Raw genomic sequence first — 27828 nt, 5'->3', positions numbered from 1 at the left:
GTCAAAGTCTAGACCCTGAATATAAGACGACCGCGTTTATTCAGATGTATTTCCAAGAAAAAAACATCGTCTTATATTCGGGTCAATACGGTATAAAGTGTTTTTTGGGGGGGATGAAGCATTATTCTCCTGTGAACAGATGTGTTTATTGTTTCTTATTTTCTCACCCAGTACATTGACGAATGCGTTGGACAGTAAGTATCCGTATTGGTTGGAGGCGTTACACTGGTAAACTGCGCTGGAGCCCGTCTGGACCTCGGAGAATATGAGGGTGTCTCCTTCCACTCTCCTGCTGGGGTCTTTAGGAGCATCTGTCACCAACAACACAGTGTCACACACACACACACACAGTCACTGACCCTCGATGGGCAGGCCGTTCACCAGCCAGCGGATGCTGGGTTTGGGGTGTCCGGCGGCCCGGCACGTGATGATGCCCATCTCCTTCGGAGCCAGAACCAGATTCTTGGGAGCACTGATCCAGTACGGAGCCGCTGCCAATCAACACAACAGCCTTTAGTGCTGAAGTCACGTGCATTACGCATGATCATCTATAATAGAAACTGTAGACTGCTTTAGTTCCTTTAAGAAATTAAAATGTTGGTACCTTTTGTTCTATTGAAAAAATGACAATTTCGGTCAGTTTTGTTAAATGAAGATATTTAAATATCGGTTAGTTTTGTTTAATTAAGATATTTAAATCAGTAAGTATCCGTATTGGTTGGAGGCGTTACACTGGTAAACTGCGCTGGAGCCCGTCTGGACCTCGGAGAATATGAGGGTGTCTCCTTCCACTCTCCTGCTGGGGTCTTTAGGAGCATCTGTCACCAACAACACAGTGTCACACACACACACACACAGCGCTGAAGCAGCTCTCTCTCACACACACACACACACACACACAGTCACTGACCCTCGATGGGCAGGCCGTTCACCAGCCAGCGGATGCTGGGTTTGGGGTGTCCGGCGGCCCGGCACGTGATGATGCCCATCTCCTTCGGAGCCAGAACCAAATTCCTGGGAGCACTGATCCAGTACGGAGCCGCTGCCAATCAACACAACAGCCTTTAGTGCTGAAGTCACGTGCATTACGCATGATCATCTATAATAGAAACTGTAGACTGCTTTAGTTCCTTTAAGAAATTAAAATGTTGGTGCCTTTTGTTCTATTGAAAAAATTACAATTTCGGTCAGTTTTGTTAAATGAAGATATTTAAATATCGGTTAGTTTTGTTTAATTAAGATATTTAAATATTGGTTGTTTTTTGTTAAATGAAGATATTTAAATATTGGTTGGTTTTTGGTAAATTAAGACATTTAAATATCGGTTGGTATTGGTAAACGATATTTAAATATTGTTTAGTTTTGTTTAATTAAGATATTTAAATATCGGTTAGTGTTGTTCTATTAAGAAATTTAAATATTGGTTCATTTTATTCTTTTAAGGTATTAAAATATTGCTTATTTTTGTTTCTACCAAGAGAAGACAATTTTGGTCATTATTGTTCGATTAAGAGATTTAAAATACCAGTCTGTTTTGTTAAATTAAGATATTTAAATATCGGTTGATTTTCTTCTATTAAATATTTAAATATCAGTAATTTATGTTAAATTTAGATATTTAAATATCTGTTGGGTTTGTTCTTTTGAGAGATTAAAATATTGGTTGGTTTTGTTCTATTAAGAAATGTAAATATCGGTTCGTTTTATTATTTTAAGGTATTTAAATATAACTCTTTTGTTACTTTAACTTTTTTAAGATACTAAAATATCAGTCGGTCTTGCTAAATTATTTAAATATTGGCCAATATTGTTTTATTGAGAGATTTAAATATCAGTCAGTTTTGTTAAATTAAGATACTTAAAAATGACAGTCAGTTTTGTTCAAAGCGAGAGTAAGTTATTCTTAAAAAGTAATAATAGAAATATTACATAATATGAAAAATGAGTGTTCACAAGGAAATTAAAAGGAATTTAGATAATGGTTGGTTTTGCGAGCAAGAGTAAACAATTCTCAGAAAGCATCAATATAGATACGATTAACTGAGTTTAACATTCTCCAAATTTAATTATGTGAAAGTGACGTGACATGTGGCCAAGTATGATGACACATACTCGGAATTAGTGCTCTGCATTTATCCCATCCTAAGTGCACACACACACAGCAGTGAACACACACACCATGAACACACACCCGGAGCAGTGGGCAGCCATTTATGCTGCGGCACCCGGGGAGCAGTTGGGGGTTCGGTGCCTTGCTCAAGGGCACCTCAGTCGTGGTATTGAAGGTGGAAGAGAGCGCTGTACATTCACTCCCCCCACCTACAATCCCTGCCGGTACGAGACTTTGAGTTTAACATTCTCCAAATTTAATTATGTGAAAGTGAAAGTGACGTGGCCAAGTATGATGACCCATACTCGGAATTAGTGCTCTGCATTTATCCCATCCAAAGTGCACACACACACACACACCCGGAGCAGTGGGCGCTCGGGGAGCAGTTGGGGGTTCGGTGCCTTGCTCAAGGACACCACAGTCGTGGTATTGAAGGTGGGAGAGAGCTCTGTACATTCACTCCTGCCTTGCTCAAGGGCACCTCAGTCGTGGTATTGAAGGTGGAAGAGAGCGCTGTACATTCACTCCCCCCACCTACAATCCCTGCCGGTACGAGACTCGAACCCGCAACCTTTGGTTATGAGTTCGACTCTCTAACCATTAGGCCACGACTTCCCCTGAAATCAGGAATGTAAGCGATCATGTTGAGAAATACAGAAGAGAGCTTTAATTTGAATTAGGGCTGTCTGTGGAGCGTCTTGGACAGGACTGTGTGTTCACCGTTAACCGTGACTCTGATGTTGTGGTGAACAGAGCCGTGCCGGTTCTTGGCGATGCAGCGATATTCTCCAGCATCCGTCTCCGACACATCCGTGATCCGCAGAGTCTTATCGAAGTTCAGGAAGGACGCTCGTCCGCTGGGAATCTCACCGTTGTGTTTAACCCATGAGACCGCAGGAGTGGGTTATGAGTTCGACTCTCTAACCATTAGGCCACGACTTCCCCTGAAATCAGGAATGTAAGCGATGATGTTGAGAAATACAGAAGAGAGCTTTAATTTGAATTAGGACTGTCTGTGGAGCGTCTTGGACAGGACTGTGTGTTCACCGTTAACCGTGACTCTGATGTTGTGGTGAACAGAGCCGTGCCGGTTCTTGGCGATGCAGCGATATTCTCCAGCATCCGTCTCCGACACATCCGTGATCCGCAGAGTCTTATCGAAGTTCAGGAAGGACGCTCGTCCGCTGGGAATCTCACCGTTGTGTTTAACCCATGAGACCGCAGGAGTGGGACTGAACAGGAATACGAGGGACAATACAGGTCAACACAAAAACCCTGTTTTATCCGAAGCAAACAAAGATGCATTGCATTTCAGCAGTTCATGCATTCCCTGGGAATCGATCCCATGCGCCACCATCTACTGTTTGAGCTATGGGAATGCACATGCACAAAATAAAAAAATCATATTTCACAGTCATTTAAACCAAACGTGTGAACACAGATGAGAGGATCTGAACTCACAGGCCATCAGCGACGCACTCCATCTCTAGAACCTCTCCTCTCAGAACCATTTTAGAGCTGACAGACTCGCTGGGAACCATGAACACAGGTGCTCGCTCTTCTGCGGGTTTATCTGAAACAAACACAAACACCCTGCGTCAGTCTCACACACACACACACACCATACAAAACTGTCAAATATTAGCCTTATTTTGTAATCATTCATTAGTTGTAACATTTGTTTTGTCTTTTAACCCTTATGTTGTGTTCAGCTCATTTTGACCCGGAGAGGATTTTATTTTCCTGAGTCACACCGGACTAAAACTCACTGAATTTGCTCACACAGGGAATAACAACATCCCCTCCAAAATGATAATTTTTGTACTTTTTTGTGGATGTTTTCCCCAATTTTTTCAATTTGTCCAAAAATGACCGACCTACAAAAATTGCTTATACATGTCTTGTTGTGTTACATTTTTTGCAAAACGTTAGATTCAATTGTTTTATCAGCTTGTTTTCTTTCAATTAGCATAGGTTTTGTATTTCTTCATGGAATTGATTGATTTTAGGCCTCACTGATCTGGGATCTCAGTTTTCGAGTGAATATTGCGCAACATATCCACAAATAATGTTTTTTCACTCAAAAACTGAGGTGCATGAGATCAGATCAATTAACCCTGTGATCAACCAGTCCAAAAAGAAATATAAAACCTGTGCTGAGTGAAAGAAAACGAGTTGACAAAAAGATTCAATCCAAGATTTACTGATACTACAGCGTGATGAGGGTAATTTTTAAAAAGCCAGTCATTTTTGACCAGAAACACCCAATTAGAACAGCACAAGGGTTAACTGAATGCATGAGGGTTATATATTACTGCCATATTGACATTACTTTAACACACTCAGCTTTGACTGAAAACAGCTTCAGGATCGAAACAATGAATCAAACCTTTCTGTGAAGCTGCTCTTGAATACAAGTACAAATACACGTGGAATGAACTGAATTAAAATGAAGAGAACTAATCAGGGTTTAGAAGAACTAGATGGAAAGCAACAGAGGAATAACAGAAATCAGGAAGATGAAGAGACAAACAGAGTTCATTAACGAACAGAGAGAGACAAACCTCCCAAAGTCTGATATAAGATCATTGAGTTTCTAAAGCAGAAGATGCGATCGATTAGAGATCTGAGATCGATTAGTCCAGGAAACCAGGGCTTTAATAAAAGACGGATTTGTGTGTGAATGAAGGAGTACAGGTTAGAGTAAACCGGGTGTTGGTTAACCGGCAGGACGAGGGGTTGGTTAAAGGAGGGTCACTAGGGGGCGCCATCACTCACCACTAAACAAATCAGTGTCATTGAAATAATCTGCCAGTGTGTCATTGAGTGAATCCACTGTAACACAGCAAAACAACAGCACAAATCAAAGACATGCAGACAGAAGTGTCTCACGGCGGGCATTCAGAGCTCTCGTTGTTTCATTAGCGTGATGAATGGACAGCACTCACTGTCGAGCACACGGACGCTGATGGGCTGCTTCTGCTGGATGGTCTGTGTGTGTGGGAAGCGAGCGTAGCAGATGTAGTCGCTCCTGGAGTCCTCCGGCTGGACGTTGGAGAAGTAGAGATCTCCGTTCAGAGCCTGAGACACACGCCGGCTCTGCGGCAGACGCTGGAAATCTGTGCAGACACACACAGACATGAGTGAGATCTGAAGCCAACACATTACACATCTGATCCGGTTCTGGTGCAGCGTCACAAAATCAGCGAGCTGCATGCAGAGAAATAACAAACCTCTTTAAAGCATCAACACTTGTGGACTGAAGAAGAAGTCAAAATCAGAAAGTGGGACTGAAAAGAATAATACGGTTTATTTTGCCAACGTGCCTCAGCGCACAGACTTTCAGAAGGGCTAAAAGATTGCAAAGACAAGAACAAATTCAAACTGAAACATGCTGCTAAAATAAAAAGTGTTTTTTATCAGGACTCACAAAACATTCTAAAGAATAACATTCTTCTTATCTGCTATTTTCTTACATTTGATACAAAAGCACAGCCTTTGAGGTGTTTTTCATTGAGTTTATCAGCTAGTCTTTGTTGAGAACTGCCATGCAATCAGTCATTTTCTTCTTTAAAATGTTTTTAAATGTTCTTAAGGAAATATTAGAGAACGTCTTTTCAACAATTGCACTCTGAGGGTTCAGAAATACTCTCAATATGCTTACTCTCAAAAAACTAAATTCAACAAAGAGAGGAGATCACACATACTGGTAAAAAACTTCTCACAAAAAACACTTTATTAAGAGGCCAAAAAGCCCTAAAGTAAAACACATTGTCATCAGTGTCATAACAGACAATAGCACACCTGATTCTGTTTATAGAAATGTTACCGTAATGCATCTAATAAAGTTGACTAAAACACGTGCATAAAAATCATCAATAGCATAAAAAGTGTGTACACTAACATTCATGAATAATACAAATATTATGCAAAAATATAAATAAAAAGGATTATATTTCACAAAAAAAAAAAAAAATTCTTTAGAGGAATGTTTTTGGCATAATATTTTTGATATTTTTGGTAATTTTTTTTTACAATTCTTTTGTATAATTTTTATATAGCATACTTATGAAGTGTACACGCTTATTTTTGAATGCTATTGATATATGTATAAGTGGATAAATGATGTATGGATTTATTTTGAGAAGTTTCGATTTTCGGATATTTTTGGTAATTTTTTTTTACAATTCTTTTGTATAATTTTTATATAGCATACTTATGAAGTGTACACGCTTATTTTTGAATGCTATTGATATATGTATAAATGGATAAATGATGTATGGATTTATTTTGAGAAGTTTCGATTTTCGTGAATCCAGCAGGTTTCTGCTGATACTAAAGTCTGTAATATTTTCATTATTGTTATGAAAGTCGCAATTAAGGGAAAATAGCGTCAGATCTTTTCTTCCGTATTGTGTACATCTGAGTGTCACGGATTAATGAAAAAAGGCGGGACTTGGTTCTGTTAATCTGTCGCTGATTGGATGTTAAGATGTGGGGGTGTGGCACTCTAGCAGGGGCGGAGTTTAGGAGTTTAGCACTAAATGATTGGAGAAGACCAGCATACACCACTGAAGATCCAGTTTAATTCAACATTACGAGATCAAAACATTTATTGATGCTCACTAACATGCATGTAGAAAGTAGGGGGAAATTTTCATTTTGCTTACTGTTGTCCATCCAGAATATGATGGGCGGCGGGAGGCCGGCGGGGGGGCGGCAGTGCAGAATTAAAGACTGTCCCATCTGTGCAACGATTGGACTGATTCTCTCTTTAGACCACAGAGGAGATCCTGCAGAAACAGGAATGATCACATGACTCAACACAACCGTGAAGGTGAAGCTTAAAGGGACAGGTCACCCAAAAATGAACATTCAGTGTTAATTTACTCACCCTAAGGTCATTCAGAATGAAGGGGACTTTTTTCTTCAGTAGAACAGTATAGCTATCGTCACTTTAAGATTAAAAACAAAGAAAAACAAAACATATCAGGCAACACAGACTGAATACATGTGGCTCCTGATGATCTATTGAGGTCTTATGAAGTGAAATGATTGGTCTGTGCAAGAAACTGAACATTATTTAGAACATTTTTACAAAAGTGAGTTTTGTAGATCTGTGTTTTCGGACGATTCAGTTCAGTTTGATGAACTGGTTCAACATTTGGCTCTGGATTATAGTAAATAATGTTCAGTTTCTTGCACAGACTGATCACTTAGCTTCATAAGACCTCAACATATCATAAGGAGCCATGGCGATTAATTCTGTGTCTGATATGCTTTTTTTTCCCTTTCAAAATTATATGAATCACCAAAAACCACGGTTTCAGCTAAACATCTTTATTGTACTACTGAAGAAAAAATTAAACTACATCATAAATGATCAGCAAATGTTCATTTTTGGGTGAACTATCCCTTTAAACTCAGGTTTTTCAACCGGCGCTGAGAGGCGGTGAGTGGAGAGTGTTGAGGAGAGAGATCTAAACACTGAGTGACTATGAGGATCCGTCTGTGGGATTGAGCCGCCGCATGCATCACAGTCAAACGTTGAGATTTACCTCCGAATATCAGATGTCTGAGGATGCTGAGAATGTCTTGCGACACAGAACAGTGAGAGATAGCAGGGTTAAACAGAGGCAGATGAGAGTGTGGAAGCTGTGCTGTGACTGATGTGACGTACTGGACTGGCGGATGATGATGCTGTTGGAGACGGCGGTGCCGAGCTCGTTGTGAGCGGAGCACTGATAGACGCCCTCGTACGCCTCGGCCCGCTCTCCTCCGCTGATGTCCATCACCAGCGTCCCTGAACGAGGCTTCATCAGGACTTTAGGATCCTTATCCATGTCAAAATGCATCCCGTTCCTGGTCCACGAGAAGCTGAGAGAGAACGGCAAATCGTGAGTTAATTCTATCAGCTAGTCCTGTGTCAAATCTCAAATACTTACTCAACCTTGTCAAGTTTTAGTTGATAAAAAGTCTGAAAATTTTAGTCATTGAAAACATATACGAGTATATATTTCACAATCATATTTTGTCATCGTAAATATCGTTTTAGTCACATTTAGTCATGCTGCATGATGGTTAAACAGATAATCATGATTAGCCTATATATGTGCTTACTCACAAACATGATCTAGTTTCCTGATTTATTATATTTTTCATATTACATTTACATTTAGTCATTTAGCAGACGCTTTTATCCAAAGCGACTTACAGATGATCACAAACAGAAGCAATCAAAATCAACAAAAGAGCAATAATATGCAAGTGCTATGACAAGTCTCAGTTAGTCTAACACAGTACACGTAGCAAGTTATATATATAAGTTATATATATATTAATTATCATATTCAGCAAATGCACTTTTATGTCATCCTAAAAAAGTCTTTGAACATGTCATAAATATTGAATTCAATGAACCTCACAAATGTTAGTGATTTTTACTGTCACTTGCATAGAAACATGCAAAACAAACGTTTCTCTCATATTGTGTTTTGTATGCAAAATGAGCATTTTCTGGTCTTCATTCAAGAAAACATGATTCCCGGCGTTTGTCTTTTTACATTTCATCAGAATTACAGCAAATTAAGAGTGTGATCTCACATGCACGGTCTAGTTTCCTGATTTATTATATTGATCATACATTACGACAAATTGAAAAACAAGAAGCACCTATCAAAAACTAGCACTTTATTATTGACATCTGGAAAGCTTCTGGAGGCTTCTTAAGCCTTTCTCCTCTTTTTTGTTGATGAGCATAAAGAGAGGTTTTGGTAAAGTTTTTTTTTTAACTACATTTCAGTCTCGTCTTTTTTTCATCTACAATATTTTAATATTTCAAAGGGATAGCTCACCCAAAAATGAAATTCTGTCATCATTTACTCACCCTAAAGTTGTTTAAACCTATACGAACAGGTTCTTTCTTCTGTTGAACACGAAAGAATGTTGACGGTAGCCATTGACTTCAATAGTAATTTCTCCATACTATGGAGGTCAATGGCTACCGTCAGCCGTTTGGTTGCCATTATTCTTCTAAATAACTTGTTTTGTGTTCAACAGAAGAAAGAAACTCATACAGGTTTGGAACGACATGAGGATGAGTAAATGATGACAGAATGTGGGTGAACTTCGTCTCGTCTTAGTGGTGGAAACAACAGCTGATCACAGTATTATGAATAAAATGAAGATCATTAATGACGAGCTCAGACAGGTTTCTCACCTGGGATGCGGTTTCCCTTTGGCCTCGCAGTGGATGACGATGTTCTCGCGCGGATCTACGATGTAGTCCTTCGGTGACTGATGGGTGATTGTGGGAGGCTGCGGCACTGAGGGTCACATGACACAGGGAGTTCAGTTACAGCCAATCAGAGACTCACACACACACACACGCAGGATCCATCAACATGCAAAACATGATAACACCGCACATCAATCTACTGCAGCACATGCACTCCAACGCTCTTTTATGTCTATAAATCAATGCAATCAATGGGAGGCTGCGGCACTGAGGGTCACATGACATGGGGAGTTCAGTTACAGCCAATCAGAGACTCACACACACACACACGCAGGATCCATCAACATGCAAAACATGATAACACCGCACATCAATCTACTGCAGCACATGCACTCCAACGCTCTTTTATGTCTATAAATCAATGCAATCAATGGGAGGCTGCGGCACTGAGGGTCACATGACATGGGGAGTTCAGTTACAGCCAATCAGAGACTCACACACACACACACGCACTCACTCACACACACACACACGCAGGATCCATCAACATGCAAAACATGATAACACCGCACATCAATCTACTGCAGCACATGCACTCAAACGCTCTTTTATGTCTATAAATCAATGCTGTATTAATGAGTCCGTCAAATTTCCTCCACAAAAGAACTGAAGCAGCAGTCGTGCCAAAAGAACAGCATGCAAACACAGCAATAAAACCATATCATATGCAAACTAATGACAATAAAGGACATAACAAGCTCAGTTCACAGCAAGCATCCTTCAGGACAGCAGGTGAGGAACTTACGCTCTTCCAGAAGTTTCGCTGGAGATGCCAAGAGAATCACGTCAGTACATCAGCAACACCACATCTCTCATACTGACCGTGTTCTGTGTGTAACATTAACACTACCTGCTGTTTATCTGAGAAAATATCATTCCCAGTGTGCGCAGACTTGTGTTTAGCTATTTCTTGATTTGTGAAAAACATTACAGAATACAGAATTAATAGAAATTGATGTTCAAACTATTTTAAAATGATTATATGCACTGTAAAATGAATATGAACAAATGCACATTTTATTGCAGCATGTGTAATTACCTTTAAATTAAACATTGTCTCTCTTTTTCTCTCACTCACACGAGTGAAGAGTGCATGATGAAGATGAGGAGTGCGCACAGATATATTAATTTAAATAGAAAATTTTACCCCAACTGGTTGCGTTGTTATAGAATTAACTCAATAAATGTTAAGAAAAACAACAAGCGATCCAGTATGATTAAATCTGATATTGGGTACAGTAAACACATTTGTGTTTCCTGCTAGCTGAATTTTGCATACATAGACAATCATTTACTCTAAACCTCTCTTTTCTTTATTCAAAGCTGATCTAGAGAAGCACACGGAAACTGAAGTTCTGTTAATCCCAAAGCAGTGAAAGCCGCACCTCTATATTCATCCTATGTGTCCTCTTAAAGAGTCAATTCTGTACACTTTCTCTTCGTTCTGTTTTTATAACTGTACTGCCTACTACAAGGTAAAAAAAAAAGAAAGATTCACAATACGCACGTTAAAGTCCCGATCTGAAATGATTCACGAACGCGCTCTGAAATCCCGATCTGAATCAAAGGATTCATGAACCCAGTTAGTTCCAATCTGAATCGAATGATTTGCAGTTTGTGCTCTGAAGTCCTGATTTGAAGCACATGAATTGCGATCCGATTGGAGCGCTTCGAAACAATGAATCTTTGTGATGCAATGGTTTAACATTATAGTTTCGAAAAGCTCTGTTTCACCCACTATACATGCTTTTTTGAGTTTAAATCAATCAGAGCGGTTCCAGCGTAAATGCCTCAGTTGAATCAGTTGATTTTTCCTCCACTTTTCACTCCTTCAGTCATGTTTACATGACACTGTCAGTACAGTGTGTGTGTATATGTGTGTGTGTTTAGGGTCTGTGTGAGTGTGTGTGTTCAGGTGTGTGTGTGTGTGTGTGTTCAGGTGTGTGTGTGAGAGTGTGTGTGTGTGTGTGTGTGCGTTCAGGTGTGTGTGTGTGTGTGCGTTCAGGTGTGTGTGTGTGTGTGCGTTCAGGTGTGTGTGTGTGTGTGCGTTCAGGTGTGTGTGTGTGTGTGCGTTCAGGTGTGTGTGTGTGTGTGCGTTCAGGTGTGTGTGTGTGTGTGCGTTCAGGTGTGTGTGTGTGTGTGCGTTCAGGTGTGTGTGTGTGTGTGCGTTCAGGTGTGTGTGTGTGTGTGCGTTCAGGTGTGTGTGTGTGTGTGCGTTCAGGTGTGTGTGTGTGTGTGCGTTCAGGTGTGTGTGTGTGTGTGCGTTCAGGTGTGTGTGTGTGTGTGCGTTCAGGTGTGTGTGTGTGTGTGCGTTCAGGTGTGTTCGTGTGTGTGTGTGTTCGTGTGCGTTCAGGTGTGTGTGTGTGTGTGTGTTGATACGTACGGTCCAGAGGAACCTCCAGCGCCGTGATCATGTGACCCAGGAAGAGCAGCAGCAGGGCCAATGGGCCGTCCCTCTGCATGTCCATCACCGCCTCGTGACCAATGAGCTGCGTCTGAAGTGAGTTTAGCCCCGCCCTCAAGTGTGATCAGGACAGCAGCGGCTCACAGACACACACAACACTGACAAACACACACACACACACACACACACAGACAGGCAGTTAGATTCATTTCACACACATAATAAACAAAGACTAGTAGTATTTTATATAATAATATATTCTAATCAATATTTTATATCATTATCGTGTGTCAATGATGCTAAAATAACACTGGCTCCAGATCAGCGGCTCTGAAGGTTGGGTTATTAACAGAACATGAGTCACTGGTGTAACGTTTGCATCTGTGGAACGAATCCCTGTCTTTCAGAGATCAATACACAGTCACACACACACGAGTGTGATGGATATGAACACGCGTGTGCGACACACTGAGCTCTGGAGCGCAAACTCAGCCAAAAATATTATCCGATCTTCAAATGAAAACACTGATGATGCCTCAAAGAAAATTAGAATACAACTGAATCAACCAAATTAATCAAATGTTTGAACATGTCTGTGATGGCCAAACGTGTTAAAACATTAAAAACAAAACATAAATGTGAGCCTGCAGCACAAAAGCAGTGTTAAGTCGCTGGGGGATATTTGTAGCAATAGCCAACAATATATTGTATGAGTCACAATTATACATTTCTCTTTTATGCCAAAAATCATTAGGATATTAAGTAAAGATCATGTTCCATGAAGATATTTTGTACATCTCCTACCGTAAATATATCAAAACTTAATGTTTGATTAGTAATATGCATTGCTAAGAACTTCATTTGGACAACTTTAAAGATGATTTTCTCAATATTTAGATTTTTTTGCACCCTCAGATTCCAGATTTTCTAATATTGTCCTATCCTAACAAACCATACATCAATGGAAAGCTGATTTATTTTTCAACTCAATTCAACTCAAAACACTGGAAAATTTGAAAACAAATGAATCAGTCATATGAATCAATTGTCTGTGATCATCAGCTCCACACGTCTGAAACAGCACAGCAGATCCATCATAACGCTGAGCTGTAAATGTGTTCATAATTACAGCTCGTAATCACTGCCATAATGAACCAAACGAACACTGAGTGCATGTGTTTCCCACACGATCACAGGACTGATGTTCTCGAACACAATCAAACACACAGAGCTGAAACAACAACCAGAACACACACCAGACATGACCTGCAAAACACGCGTGTGAGTGTGTGAGTGCTGTTCTGTTGCACGACCATCCCTCGAGCGACTCAAACACACATCAGACTCCAACTGTCCTCTTATTTACAGTTAAAGGTGTTTATTGCTCTGATACTGTCGAGAAACTGTGTCGATGTGCTCCTGGTCTCTGACACAAACACACAAAGACATTCCAGCAGACACTTCCCATCAGCCCTCATTAGATTGTATAATTGCGGAGGCGGAATGCAGATAATGGCTGTGTTTATCATATGAATGGCGTGTGTATGAATCAGCCCAACGCTTTATGAAAACACCGGCGCTGACCGAGTTCAGTGTTTGATGAGCGTCTGCTGCTCTTATGATTTCAGTAATTTAACAACGCATGTTCATGGTTCTCTGATATCAGCTAATGATGGCGTCATGCAGCTTACAGACAGGAATACAAATGATTCATCTTAATTACAAACACTAATTAAAAACTATTATGTGCATGTTCAATTTTACTCGTATACTGAACATATAATCACATAAAGCCATATATACTCACAGCTAATCTGAATATAAATAGCAAATCTAGATACAAAGTCTTGTTTTCAGAGAAACGTATCAAAATGACAGAAGAACTGAGTTCTGCTGGAGTTTGATGAATGAGAAACATGATGAACGGGTTAAAGATACTCTTGTATTTCTTGGCCTTTATCTTCCGCCTCAAGAACACTTGCTTTTGTCTTCTGCTCATTTGTGTTGTTTTTCCAGACGATGGAAAGCAAATGTTTGCTCAGCGCGTCTCTGAACTCTGAATACATTAACATTCCCGTCTCTCTCACACTCAGACTAACAAACACCCACAAAATCCACACAGATTCCTTCTCTCTCTCATTCACAGACACTCACATGCTCATTTCTGGCAGCGCCTTAAAGAAATGAGGCCTTGTTAGCATGCATGGAAAACCAGAGCGCTATAACACACACACACACGCACACACACACACACACACACACACACACACACACACACACACACACAACTTCATCCTCCGGTTAATGCTGTAAATAATCAAATCTACATTGAGCAGCTCATCACTGCAGATTCCAGTCTCAGAAATCAGAGTCAGAAACTCAAACTCACATGTTTGTTTTCTTCAGATGAAACACAGATGATTACTGCTCTCAAATCAGTCTCAAACTCATTAAAGTGAGATGCAGGAGAGCCGAACATGACCCTGACGGGTCTCTCCCTGTCTTATTACAGTATTACTCTGATATGTACTATCATTGTCTATATTCAGATTTTCATTTATTTTAATATTAATATGAGACGTTAGTTTTTATTTTAATTGTAGTTAAAGTTTTAGTTATTTGTGTTATTTTGGGCATTTTTACAAATATTATTTTTTTTTTAATTATTTCCATTTTAGTATCATTATTTATATTTTACTTTATTTCAATATTTTATTTATATTTATTTTATTTAATAATATAATAATAACAATAATAATATATTATTTTTATTAGTATTTAGAATTCTTTGTTTTCTTTTCAATTTTATTTAGTTTTAGAAATTTTCTAAATAATACATTTTTGCAATTGTCATTATTATTATTATTATTATTTTGAAATATGCATAAAAATTTTTATTAATTTTATTACAGCTTTATTACACTATCATTATTTATATTTTAATTTATTTTAATATTAAATTTATTTTATTTTTAATATGATTTTTATTAACATTTTGAATTAGTTTTTATTTTATAATTTCCATTTTCATTTTCATTTTAGTTAAAGTATTAGGAATTTTATTGTGTTTTTGGTTTTATTATTATTATTATTATTATTATATGTCTATATAGTTTTTATTCATTTTATTTCAGTTTTAGTTCTAATTTACTAAAAAAATTTTTTTTTAAATTAACATTTCTTGCAAACTAGTAACAAAAACTTTTTTGAATGGTTTTATTTAACTATAATGCTCTGTTCTCATTGGATCAGGCAGCTCTCATATGCTGATGATGAGGGGTCATTTGCATATGTAAACAGTCAAACTCAGCAAACACTGTTTCTGTTGCTGTGATTCATTTGAATCGACTCCTCTGAACAAATCTCTGAATCAAACTCATATTAGCATGCGCGAGCGGCGGCTGATCAATCATTGGACGGCTCGGCCGTATCCATGCCAACGGACCACGTCCAGAAATCCATTTCCTTCTTTAGTCCTCCTGACCTTTTCAATAAGCAAAGAGGAGAAGCTGCACTCATCCGTCCTGATTCTCCACCAGCATCAACAGAACAACTATTACACAACTACAGCAGTCGAATCTGAAGCGAATTAACAACAAGCTTTGATGATTTCCTCACAGCTGAATGTGCAGCATCTGAAACAGTCTTTCACTCATTCACATGCAGCTTTAACAAGCTCATACTCATCTAGAGACCGACATTAGTGCACAATCCTATTTCACACCGCAGGACCATTTACAATCAGCTAGAAAGTGTTTAAACATGTTCTTCATCAGTATTTCTGTATTGGTTTCTAGTAGAAATAACTCAGCGTTCTTGAATCAAAATATATTTATTGGAGAAGCAAAATGATTTCAGATATTGAGTCTTGCTTTCAGAAGAAAGTGATCAAATGAAGTGAGTTCATGATTAAAACAAGAACAAAGAATTTAGTTTTCCCTTTGATATAATTAATTTTTTTCTGACTTTATTGGCAGGTATTTGTTCTTGTTTTAATCATAAACTTCATTTTGAAAAGTTAGTTTTGATCAGTTTCTCAGAAAACAAGACTTCTTACGTCATTTTGGTTTGGATTATAGTTAACTAAAAAAGTAAAAAAAATTTTAACAAATATTTTTGATCAAAATTTGAAATTAGTTTTTTTTATTTTTGATATCTTGTGTTTTCACTTAAAAAACATTTTCATTATTTAATATTAAATGAACGTTAAATCAAATAAAATGAAATATAAAAAAACTTATTTCATTTCAGGTAGTTTCCAACATGTCTCACTTTGTCTTAATGTGCTAAAATAACTCAAACTAAAATAAAAATAAACAACGTATTAAAAAGCAACAAACACTAATAAAAATGTCAAAATAAAATAATAAAATGTCCATAAAGTGACTAAAAACATAACTAATATGAACATGAAAGCAGAAAATAAAATAAAATCGAATTCAAAATATTATTGATAAGTAATACTGAAACAACACCGATGTTGAGACATTTATACCAGAAAACAAGAGAGAAAATAATTTTTGCCGTGCAGAATCAACTCCACACAAAGTGTACAAACACAAGTGTTTTAATGTGTGGGATGTAAACTGTGTGTGTCAGCGGAGCTGCTGATGTGTGTGATTGTGATGCTAATGCGAGCTCGTCTCTGCTCAATAGCACCGCTCAGATGTGCTGACCGCCGCTGACCGCTGCTATTGTTGCTGTAGAAGCTTCTCTCGGTGCATTCACACACACAGCACACAGCAGTCCTTCCCCACTGAAGATGTGGAGCTCAGAGCGCTGCTGACCGCTGGAGACGCACCTGATTCAGTTTGATTCAGCATCACACATGAACTAACTGAATATTGCTTGTTCCACGGCCTTTTTAGCCATGTCCATACTTTAAAACTGAATACATTTAACAGTTTTCACAATGAACAGATTCACGATGATTCTAAGCAATGTGAATAAATGCGTTTTGAGAATATGATAATTTGGTAACACTTTACAGTGAGGTCCTATTAACATGCATGCATGCATTAGCTAACATTAAATAATAATTAGTGATATATTTTTAAAAGCCTTTATTAATCATTCATTGTTTGTTTATGTTAGTTTGCAGTGCATCGACTTTTGATTTTAAAAACGCATTGGCAAATGCTGAAATTACAGTTGAATATTATTAACAAATAAACTCTTCCTATAAAATGCTACTGATGTAAATGAAATCAAACAGATGCAAATGCTTCATAATAAACTATGCCATGATTCCTTTTTTTAGTACACCACCTGTAGCATACTACAATTTGGGGCGTGATCCTAATGTGGCACACTATCTAGGGCAGACAAGTGAATTGGGACGCAGCCACAGATTTAGTCCTTCAGACAAATCCACACTAAACTAGACTAAACTCTAATCATAGTCTATCCATGCAAACCCAGTTTTTTTATCCAGTAAAAGCTCTTTTAGTGTAATTGTACATTGTGCTGGTTTTGATCAAGTAAAGGTCAGAATAACGTCAGTAATATCTCCAGATGAACACTTACTGCACTGAAGCAGCTCAGCTTTACTTGATTCTCCATCAATCATGTTTTAGAGTCTCAAATCTGATCCTCAGGATCTTTTGAGGAGCGTTTGTTTCCAGAAGCTTTACTTTCACTGTTCCTCAGCGGAGGAATGATCTTCACAAGCCTCCAGAACATCTCACATCTTCTGAGGAGCCTTTATTTCTTCAGCTCTCAATCACTGCATTATATGTTTGGAGCATTTCACTCTCATCTTACTGAGACAGATTACTGCAGATATAGAGTGAACGCTGATATTTAGATCATTTAATGTCAGTATTTCCTGTACTGTTAGAAAGATCTCATTGATTTACATTACACTACCACCAGTCAAAATTTTTTGAACAGCAAGATCAGAAGTGTGTGTGTGTGTTTGTGTGTGTGTGTGTGACCGTATCATAGTACTGAGACTGATCTCATTAGAGTTACAAATGATCTGCTCCTATCATCTGATCGTTGGTTGTATCTCTCTATTAGTGCTATTGGATCTTAGCGCTGCATTCGTCACTATTGACCACAACATTCTCTTGCATAGACTAGAAAACTTTGTTGGCATTAATGGAAGTGCATTAGCATGGTTCAAATCATACTTATCTGACCGTCATCAATTCGTAGCAGTGAATGAAGAAGTATCATATCGATCACAAGTGCAGTATGGAGTACCTCAAGGTTCAGTACTAGGACCGTTGCTTTTCATGCTTTACATGTTACCCTTGGGAGATATCATCAGGAAACACGGTGTTAGCTTTCACTGTTATGCTGATGATACTCAGCTCTATATTTCTTCGCGGCCCGGCGAAACATATCAATTTGAAAAACTAACAGAAGGCATAGTTGATATAAAAACTGGATGACGAGTAATTTCTTACTGCTAAATTCTGAAAAAAAGGTGTTAATTATTGGACCTAAAACCTCCACATTTAAGCTTGACGCCAGCTCTGTCAATTCTTCGTCATCAGTTAGGAACCTAGGTGTGCTATCTGATAGAAATCTTTCCTTTGAAAGCCACGTTTCTAGCATTTGTAAAACTGCATTTTTCCATCTCAAAAATATATCTAAATTATGACCTATTCTCTCAATGTCAAATGCAGAAATGTTAATCCATGCGTTTATGACCTCAAGGTTGGATTATTGTAATGCTTTATTGGATGGTTGTTCTTCACGCTTAATAAACAAACTCCAGCTGGTCTAAAATGCAGCAGCTAGAGTTCCTACTAGAACCAGGAAGTATGACCATATTAGCCCGGTTCTGTCAACACTGCACTGGCTCCCTATTAAACATCCTATAGATTTTAAAATCTTGCTTATTACTTATAAAGCCCTGAATGGTTTAGCACCTCAGTATTTGAACGAGCTCTTATTGCATTATAGTCCTCCACGTCCGCTGCGTTCTCAAAACTCTGTCCATTTGATAACACCTAGAATATCAGAATCAACTGCAGGTGGAAGATCCTTTTCCTATTTAGCGCCCAAACTCTGGAATAACCTACCTAACATTATTCAGGAGGCAGACACACTCTGTCAGTTTAAATCTAGATTAAAGACCCATCTCTTTAACCTGGCTTACACATAACACACTTACACATTTATATTATTCAAATCCGTTAAAGGATATTTAGGCTGCATTAATTAGGACAACCGGAACCGGGAACACTTCCCATAACACCCGATGTACTTGCTACATCTTTAGAAGAATGGCATCTATGCTAACATTAGTCTGTTTCTTTCTTATTCCGAGGTCACCGTAGCCTAGAGAGGACCTCTACAGCCCTGAATGTCAGCGGAGACAAGGACAACTAGATGAGCCCCAGATACAGATCCCCAGTGACAAGGGACAAGACCACAGGAACCAGTTGAGTCCTCTGCACAATGTGACTTGCTGCAGCCTGGAATTGAACTGCTGGTTTCGTCTGGCCAGAGGAGAACTGGCCCCCCGACTGAGCCTGGTTTCTCCCAAGGTTTTTTCTCCATTCTGTCACCGATGGAGTTTTGGTTCCGTGCCGCTGTTGCCTCTGGCTTGCTTAGTTGGGGACGCTTCATTTCCAGCGATATCGTCGACTTAATTGCACAGATACTATTTAAACTGAACTGAGCAGGACGATGACATCACTGAATTCAATGATGAACTGCCTTTAACTGACTACAATGTAAACATAGTTTATGAGGACACTTCCTGTGTCCCCGTAAAACAAAAGGCTTAAAAAACATACAAAACGGTGTTTTATGAAATTTAAAAATTGCCCATAGGTTTCTGTAAAGGGTAGGTTTAGGGGTAGGGTTGGTGTAGGGCGATAGAAAATAATTTTTTTAGAGTCTAAAAACCATTACGCCTATGGAGAGTCTCCGTAAACCACAAATGCAAGTGTGTGTGTGTGTGTGTGTGTGTGTGAGAGTGTGTGTGTGTGTGTGTGTGTGTGAAGGACTGAAGCCTCTTATTGAGTCTGTGCTCTTGTGAAAAGCCTCTCTTCAGACTCCACCTGCTCGTCTCAAAGGTTTCCTCTGGAGAAGAACTCACTCCTACTCCACAGTCCCTCTGAACACACACACATAAAGATGCTCATTGTGTCCGCGGAATGTAAAGTGTACGATCCCGTCCGGCTCGGCCTCTATTGTGCCTGTAACACACCAACCTGACACCCAACTGTGTGGGATGATGAAAGAACATTTAATGTAAGACTTTCACCTTCAGTGTCGAACTGCGTGACGGGTGAGAAACGAGTGCTAGCATTCAAGATGCATTAAAGTTAAATCAAATGTATGTAGCTGAACTTATGTGATTATTTTTACCTATTTAAGTGCATCTTTAGATATAATTTCATAATCTGACATTATAATAAAGTGCATTATTTAAATGCAAGAAAATCAGACTCGGCAATGAGAGTCTCTTGACTTGACTAAACTCAAACGAGCGTGTTACTCATTTTTAAGTGTCAAAATGCATTGTGTGTATGTATATGTACACTACCTGTCAAAAGATTGTAATAATTAGGATATTTAAAAAGAAAATAGTCTCTTCTGCTCACCAAGGCTGCATTTATTTGATCAAAAATACAGTAAAAACATTAAAACTGTTATTACATTATTATAATATTATTACAATTTAAACTAACAGTTTTTTATGTGAATATCTGTTAAAATGTAATTTATTCCTGTGATGCAGCGCTGAATTTTCAGCATCATTACTCCAGTCTTCAGTGTCACATGATCTTCAGAAATCATTCTAATATGCTTCTTTCAAAAGCATTAACAAATCTCACTGATTCCAAACTGCTAGTGTATATATAGAAAGAGTGAGAGATATAGATGTAGGATATTTCCCATCAGATGCAGTGATTGTGTGGCTCTTTTCTCCTCATTCAAGCGCTGCAGGTGAATAGAAATCATTTCCCCTTCATTGCCCTCAAAAGCCACGACCCTACGATCCCAGAGCACAGCTACGAACAAAACCCCATTCAAAGTGTGAGAAAATCAGTCACGGATGAGCAGCTCAGAGCCCCAAAACACCAGCACAATCAACAGGTCCATCCTTCACAACACATCTCAGCTTCACTCTATCAGAGTCACAAGAAAACTGGCCTAGTGTTATTTTATCATTATGACCTGTAACTGATGCACTTTATCTTTCAGTGGAATGGTAACATGTTAAAGCCCAGCTCTGAGCTTCATTTCTGTGTGTCGTCTTCAGCAGTGACCCGATCAGACGACACTCGACTGACCGCTGACCCATCACACAAACACCCCACATTACACCTGCTCCTTCACCACTGCACCTGTATCTGACTGTTACCGAAGCTTGTTTCCACCCTATAAAAAAAAGCAAAAAAGGTAGGCCTACTGCAAATTCTTATTTCACAACTCTGGCTTTTTCTAAACTCGAATTGCAACTTTGTTGCGACTTTACATCTTGCAAATGCGAGTTCACATCTTGTAGTTCTTAGGGTTTTTTTTCTCAGAATTCGGATTTTACACCTGACAATTAATAACTCATAACTACTTTACATCTACTTTACAGAATTTACATCTTGCGATTGCAATAATTTTTTTTGCAATTTTGAGTTTACATTTAGCAATTACTGCGAGATATTAAAGGGTTACTCCACCCCAAAATTAAAATTTTGCCATTACTCACTTACCCCCATGTCATTTCAAACCCGTAAAAGCTTCATTCGTCTTCGGAACACAATTTAAGATAGCTTGGATGAAAACCGGGAGGCTTGTGACTGTCCCATTGACTGCCAAGTAACTTACACTGTCAAGCTCCAGAAAAGTATGAAATACATCGTCAGAATAGTCCATCTGCCATCAGTGGCTCAACCGTAACGTTATGAAGCGACGAGAATACTTTTTGTATGGAAAGAAAACAAAAATAATGACTTTATTCAACAATTCGTCTCCTTTGTGTCTCTCCGCATCAGCGCCATTTTGGAAAATATGAGCTGAATGCAAGCAGCGTACGCTCTTCTGTGTCAGCCGCGCCACAAGGATGCACTGTTTTCATTCAAATCAAAGCATAAATACACATAGAAAATGTATCCTTGTGTCGCTGCTGACACAGAAGAGCGTACGCTGCTTGTGTTCAGCTCATATTCTCCAAAATGGAGCTACGGTGATGCGGAGAGACACAGAGGAGACGAATTGTTGAATAAAGTCATTATTTTTGTTTTCTTTCCACTTGTGTTCAGCGGATATTCTCCAAAATGGAGCTACGGTGATGCGGAGAGACACAGAGGAGACGAATTGTTGAATAAAGTCATTATTTTTGTTTTCTTTCCATACAAAAAGTATTCTCGTTACTGACGAACGAAGCTTTTACGGGTTTGGAACGACATGGGGGTAAGTGATTAATTACAATTTTCATTTTGGGGTGGAGTATCCCTTTAACTCACAATTCTGAGAAAAAAAGTCGTAATTGCGACTTCATACAGTTTTACATCTTTCAATTCTGACTAATAGACACACACTAATAGACACACACTTGTGCCGCTCAGTTTGTGAAATTGATCTACACAAATCACGCAGGATCTGACAGCAAACTCGATGCGGCCTCCGTCTGCAATGATCCACAGCTCTGTGGTTTATGGAGGTCAACAGAAGCACAGCTATTCAGACCAGTCAATCAGGTCACCCAGAATGCACTGCAGCAGATCATCGTCACAATGCCAAAGCTAGAGCTGAACGCACACATTCAGAGACACACAGGGGTTGTTGTGTTAAATGATCAGCTACAACACACAGTCCACTGAGATCAGGGAAACCACAGAATCAAAAAGAAGCATGCTTAAAAACAACACTTATTACAGAAGGAATATACTTAAGTGTGTACTGAATGTAGACGTTTAACTGCATGTTATTTGCAATTAAACGAAGAAAAAAAAAAGTTTACATTTATATTAAATGCAATTAGCTGAACTTTAGAGTGTTTTTGACCCACATAAGTAGAGTCTACAATGACTTTAATTGTATAATTGCATAATGATGATGTTGCAGTTTAGTGCATTTAAAATATATTAACTAATATCAAATAACACACTACAGTTAATTGTTAATTAGCACATGTAGTTTGTTTAAATCAGCTGAGATTTTCTAATGTCCTGTTTTCTGATAATCAGCAGTGCACAAAGCACAAAATGGAAAACTCATATGATCTCAACTAACAGTACACTATGTAGTGCATACTAACAGCGAACGCTGAACAGTAGCTCGTAAAGCAGTCTGCAGCCGTGAAGATTCAGAATAATGAAGTGCGCATACTGTGCTCGCAGTGTGAGCAGATACGGAGGTGTTCATTGAGACGCTGTGAGCATCTGCCGCCCATATGACCGCTGATCTCAGACCTGCTGCTAAATCTGATTGGCCGCTCACCTGTAGAGAGCCTCCTCACCATATGACACCGATCCGCTCGAACCGTCTGCTCACGTTCACTACAGATCATCTGTCCAATCATCAGCGAGAGGATGTGAATCGCACACATCTCACAGCTCCTGAAATCTATCACAGGATCCGCCCCCGACCCTCAGAGCGACGCCACAGCCAATCAGATGCCAGCTGACGTTTATGAATGACGTCAAAGCAAAGCGGCATGTTACTGATCTCAGAGACGCAAACACATCTACAGCTCATTTATATGCTGATGACTCATGTTTATTCATGGCATTTGTCATAACTGTGTCAGCATATTGCTGCAAACACACACTTCTTATACTTCTCTGCGTCTGCTGACAAGAAAACACACACACACACACACACACACTCTCTCTCACACACACACAAGGTAAGTTTTTGGAGATTTTGTCAGGTTTAGCTCACTTTTGGGTACAAAGTTGTCCGCAAAATATGGTTAAGTAGGTATACACACACACACACGCACACACACACACGCACATCCAGAATAGTTTGTCTACATGAATTAGTGTGAAATTGTGGTTTTGCATCATATTATATTATATTATATTATATGTAGCTTTCTAAATTGGGACATTCATAAACTTCTATTGCTTTTTTATACAGCTAGTTATAAATACTATAATCTAATCCTAACAGAAAACATGCTGTATTTTTACAATCAAAGGACAGTTGGTTTGCGTTATATTAATACTGATATTGCAAACGAACCTCCAAAAAGTAGGTTTTGTCAGGGTGATCTCACTTCTGAGTGCTAATTTGTCTCTAATAAGTTTTTCTCAATTAAAGAATCGCAGTGCAAACAAGCTGTTCTAGATGAACTGTTGGCTGTCCAGGTTAGGTTTTGTGCTTGGATGAAGAACAGTGGTAAGTCTTGCTTAAATTAAGCCATTTATGAGACGACAGACTAAATTCCCCATGATTCAGCAGAGCAGTGAAACACATTTAAAGCATCGAGACTCATTCTGATCCATTAGAACTAAATCGACTTCCTGTGTGTTTTAAAAACAAGACGACTTAAAGGATCTCAACCTAATCATGTCTCTGAACTCGTAAGTAGCAAGCAATGGATTCTATCGATCGGAAGAGCTTCACAGTCACTGACTGATCGGGAAACATCAGAGCTGCGGATCTCACACAAACAGAGTCAGATAACAGCACGTCTCCAGTCCGTCAGAGACACAGAGAAACCTCACATGAGCTCAGTAATAAAGCAGCAGACACTCACCGGAGAAGATGTGCTTCAGTGTCCAGATGAGGAGAACCTGGAAACACAAACACATGTAACTCAGATATTTTTGTTAAATTAAAAAGTAACTCATTACTAGTTACTTGAAAAAGTAATCTGATTATGTAACTCATGTTACCCCCAACACTATCAATCTATGAGCTTTAATAAAGACAAACATACTGTACAACACACAGATACAGATTTCAGAATTCACACAAACATCAGAGATAAAATACCTTGTTTTCCTTTAGTCCTACTTGAGACTAAAGAGACATTTAATAGTTCCCACACAACAAAATATTCATTTGCAACAATAATGCTGCTCATTCGTTTCCTCATGCTCAATTCTTAAATGTGCAAAGGATGCTGGAAAAACAAAAAATGTGCAATTTTCCTGAAGCTTCACGAGCCACAGAACAAACAGACTCTTGAACAATCAGGGCTGCGTTTCCCAAAAGCATTGTAAGCCTAGGTTGATGGTAGACCCATTGCCACCAAAGCAGCTACGATCAACTTAGGCTTTTGGGAAACGCAGCCCAGGACGACACACACATCAGAAGAACCAAAGGACAGAAACTTCAACAGGATCATTTCGGTTACAGAGGTAAACAACTCAACGCAATATTTATGATTTCTCTCTTTTTTTTAAAGGATAAACATCTTGCAAACCTCTGCACTCAACTGTAGAACAACATCACTTCACTAAAGCCTGAAATCATCCGAGTCCAGTGCACTTCATAACCCCAACATCTCCAGCAGATTCACATTCATGCATTCAGCAGACGCTTTCATTCCAAGAGTGAAAGAGCGATGAAGACAGACCTGGATGAGTGATACTCCAGCAGTCAGAAGCTGATGTGTGTTCCTCGGCAGCGTCAGCAGCGACTGAGCCCGAGCTCCAGCGGCCCGCCCTCACAGCCACATTAACCCCAGCTTTTGTCTTTGACTCAATGGAGGTTAAACATTTCCTGCTCTCAGTCCTCACAGTTCAGCACATGCTACAGAAGCAGAGCGCTTATGTGTGTGTGTGTGTGTGTGTGTGTGTGTGTGTGTGTGTGAGTGTGTGTGTGTGTGTGTGAGTGTGTGTGTGTGTGTGTGTGTGCGAGTGCGAGTGCGAGTGTGAGTGTGTGTGTGTGTGTGTGTGTTATTCTTATTCATTACTTGAAAATGACAAACAAGTGGCATTCCTGTAGTTTCAACATCATGGGTTTGAAAAAGAAAATATGAATGCAATGCAAGTTGCTTTAATAAAATAATAATAATAATAATAATTCTTAACTCTTTATTATATGGCACCTTAATAAAGCTTCTCGGAAAAACAGAAGGACTTTAAAACAAAAAGTAAACATCCAAAATTAGATAATAAAACCAGGTATTGAAATCAAGCTTTGTATAAAAGTGCCAATTGCATAAACATGTAAAATACAATATATATAATAAAAAAAACTACTGCAAACATTTAAAAACCAGGTTTTAAACTCATTCCTCCATGCAGACAAACTGTTATAGTATATAAACGCCAAATGATAAAAATATTAATTCACTTTATTTCATATAGTGCCTTTAAACAGAGATTCTCAAACAGAAAACAGGAAAATTGTAAAATAAAAAGTAAGAGAGAATAAAATTAAGTATTTAAAGCAAGCTTTGGATATAGTGCCAAATAATGTAAAAACAACAACAACAACAACTGTATATCAGTGTTATTTAAGTATCATTATGATACTATTATATAGGCCTATTTTATTATTATTATGAATCAGTATTTGTTTTTTGTTTTCAGTTTAATTTAAGTTAAATTTTAGTGATTTTATTGTAATAAAAAAAAAATATATATGTCTATACAGTTTTTATAATTTTTTCCAGTTTTATATAATTTTAGTACAATTTAAACTACATTAAAATAAGAAATGAGAAACTAGCTGAAATATTTTGAAATTATGTGAAAAAAAATATTAATAACAATTTTTGAATTTCATTTTATTGCAGTTCATGTTTATTTTATTTGAAGTAATGAAAATATTTTCAAGTAATGACAGTGTATATATCTCCGGAGAACTGCTGTGTTCATAGAGATGCACTGCTCAGGACTCATGGATCTGAGCGCAGCAGATGTTGTGTGAGTCCTGCTGATGTGCTGATGGGAAAGAGTTTATGGCCGTCATTAGGAAGCTCTTTTGACGTCTCTTATAGGGTTGTGGCCCGTGACAATGGAGGCCGATCTGTCTTTCAGAGCGTCTCTATTCTCCTGCTCACACCACAATCAGCACAAAAGAGCACGAGCTGAAACATAATCCAGCTCAAAGTGTTTTCTTCATCACTCTGGACAATGAGGCCGATCTCCACGACTTTAGATTCTCAGAATCACAGCAGATCTCATTACCGGCTCAGCCCTTTCTCCACATCACATGAGAAACAGCAGAGTTTTCTGCTTCAGTTTCTGCTGCTGTCACAGATCTCAGTCTGAACTCACACAGTCTCAGCTGCTCCACACTCATATTTACATTCATTTGAGAACTGCAGGAGAAACATCTGATGCTTCAGAGGAACGGAGAACTTCATGAGCTCACAGAGCAACAGCTGATCCTGGGTCAGTGTGGAACGGCAGATACAAAACAGTGTGTGTGTGCATGTGTGTGTGTGTTTGGGGGGGGGGGGGGGGGGGTTCAAATACATTACAATACACTGCTGTCACAGATCTCAGTCTGAACTCACACAGTCTCAGCTGCTCCACACTCATATTTACATTCATTTGAGAACTGCAGGAGAAACATCTGATGCTTCAGAGGAACAGAGAACTTCATGAGCTCACAGAGCAACAGCTGATCCAGGGTCAGTGTGGAACGGCAGATACAAAACAGTGTGTGTGTGTGTGTGTGTGTTTTGGGGGGGGAGGGGGGTCTGTGTGTGTGTGTCTGTGTGTGAGGCACCATATTTCCAGCATGAATGGATCTGCGCTCTGATTGGCTGTCTGACTCTGCTCTCTCTTAAGTGTGTCTCGAGTACCCTGCGGAGCCCCAATCGGCCCCTCCAGCATAAAGCCTCGTACCGCCGCAGTCTGGGTGACGCGGTTCACAAACACACAAACACCGCTGATATCCATTAAAACAACATCATTCACTGTGAGAGTCATCGCTGATTAACAATCCTCATTGCTGTCAACATCAACCACATGCACCACACACACACACACACACACACACACACACACTCAGCATGTTTAATTATCACACACACACACACTCAGCATGTATAATTATCACACACACACAGACACACACACACACACACACAGACACACACACACACACTCACTCACACACACACACACACACACACAC

General features: G+C 38.9%; 1 protein-coding gene across 1 annotated transcript in view; it reads right to left on the bottom strand.

Moving 5' to 3' along the window:
- LOC107573788 (neuronal cell adhesion molecule-like) overlaps positions 1-25422 on the bottom strand; it is a 47641-nt gene extending 22219 nt beyond the window's left edge. Inside the window, exons 1-13 of the mRNA XM_016260233.1 lie at positions 25310-25422; positions 24485-24521; positions 11791-11969; positions 10153-10170; positions 9330-9435; positions 7791-7987; positions 6781-6903; positions 5059-5229; positions 4889-4945; positions 3572-3683; positions 3158-3342; positions 911-1042; positions 168-311 (exon numbers count right to left, since the gene is read on the bottom strand). Coding sequence (XP_016115719.1) covers positions 168-311; positions 911-1042; positions 3158-3342; positions 3572-3683; positions 4889-4945; positions 5059-5229; positions 6781-6903; positions 7791-7987; positions 9330-9435; positions 10153-10170; positions 11791-11875 — 1330 coding nt within the window. The 5' untranslated portion in view covers positions 11876-11969; positions 24485-24521; positions 25310-25422. The remainder of the gene's footprint in view (positions 1-167; positions 312-910; positions 1043-3157; positions 3343-3571; positions 3684-4888; positions 4946-5058; positions 5230-6780; positions 6904-7790; positions 7988-9329; positions 9436-10152; positions 10171-11790; positions 11970-24484; positions 24522-25309) is intronic.
- Between the last annotated feature and the right edge of the window lie 2406 nt (positions 25423-27828).

Source organism: Sinocyclocheilus grahami, unplaced genomic scaffold, assembly GCF_001515645.1.
Source record: "Sinocyclocheilus grahami isolate Dianchi unplaced genomic scaffold, SAMN03320097.WGS_v1.1 scaffold2036.1, whole genome shotgun sequence".
Taxonomy (NCBI): domain Eukaryota; kingdom Metazoa; phylum Chordata; class Actinopteri; order Cypriniformes; family Cyprinidae; genus Sinocyclocheilus; species Sinocyclocheilus grahami.
The sequence above is the reverse complement of the archived record's forward strand: the minus strand, read 5'-3'. Positions and strand labels throughout refer to the sequence as shown.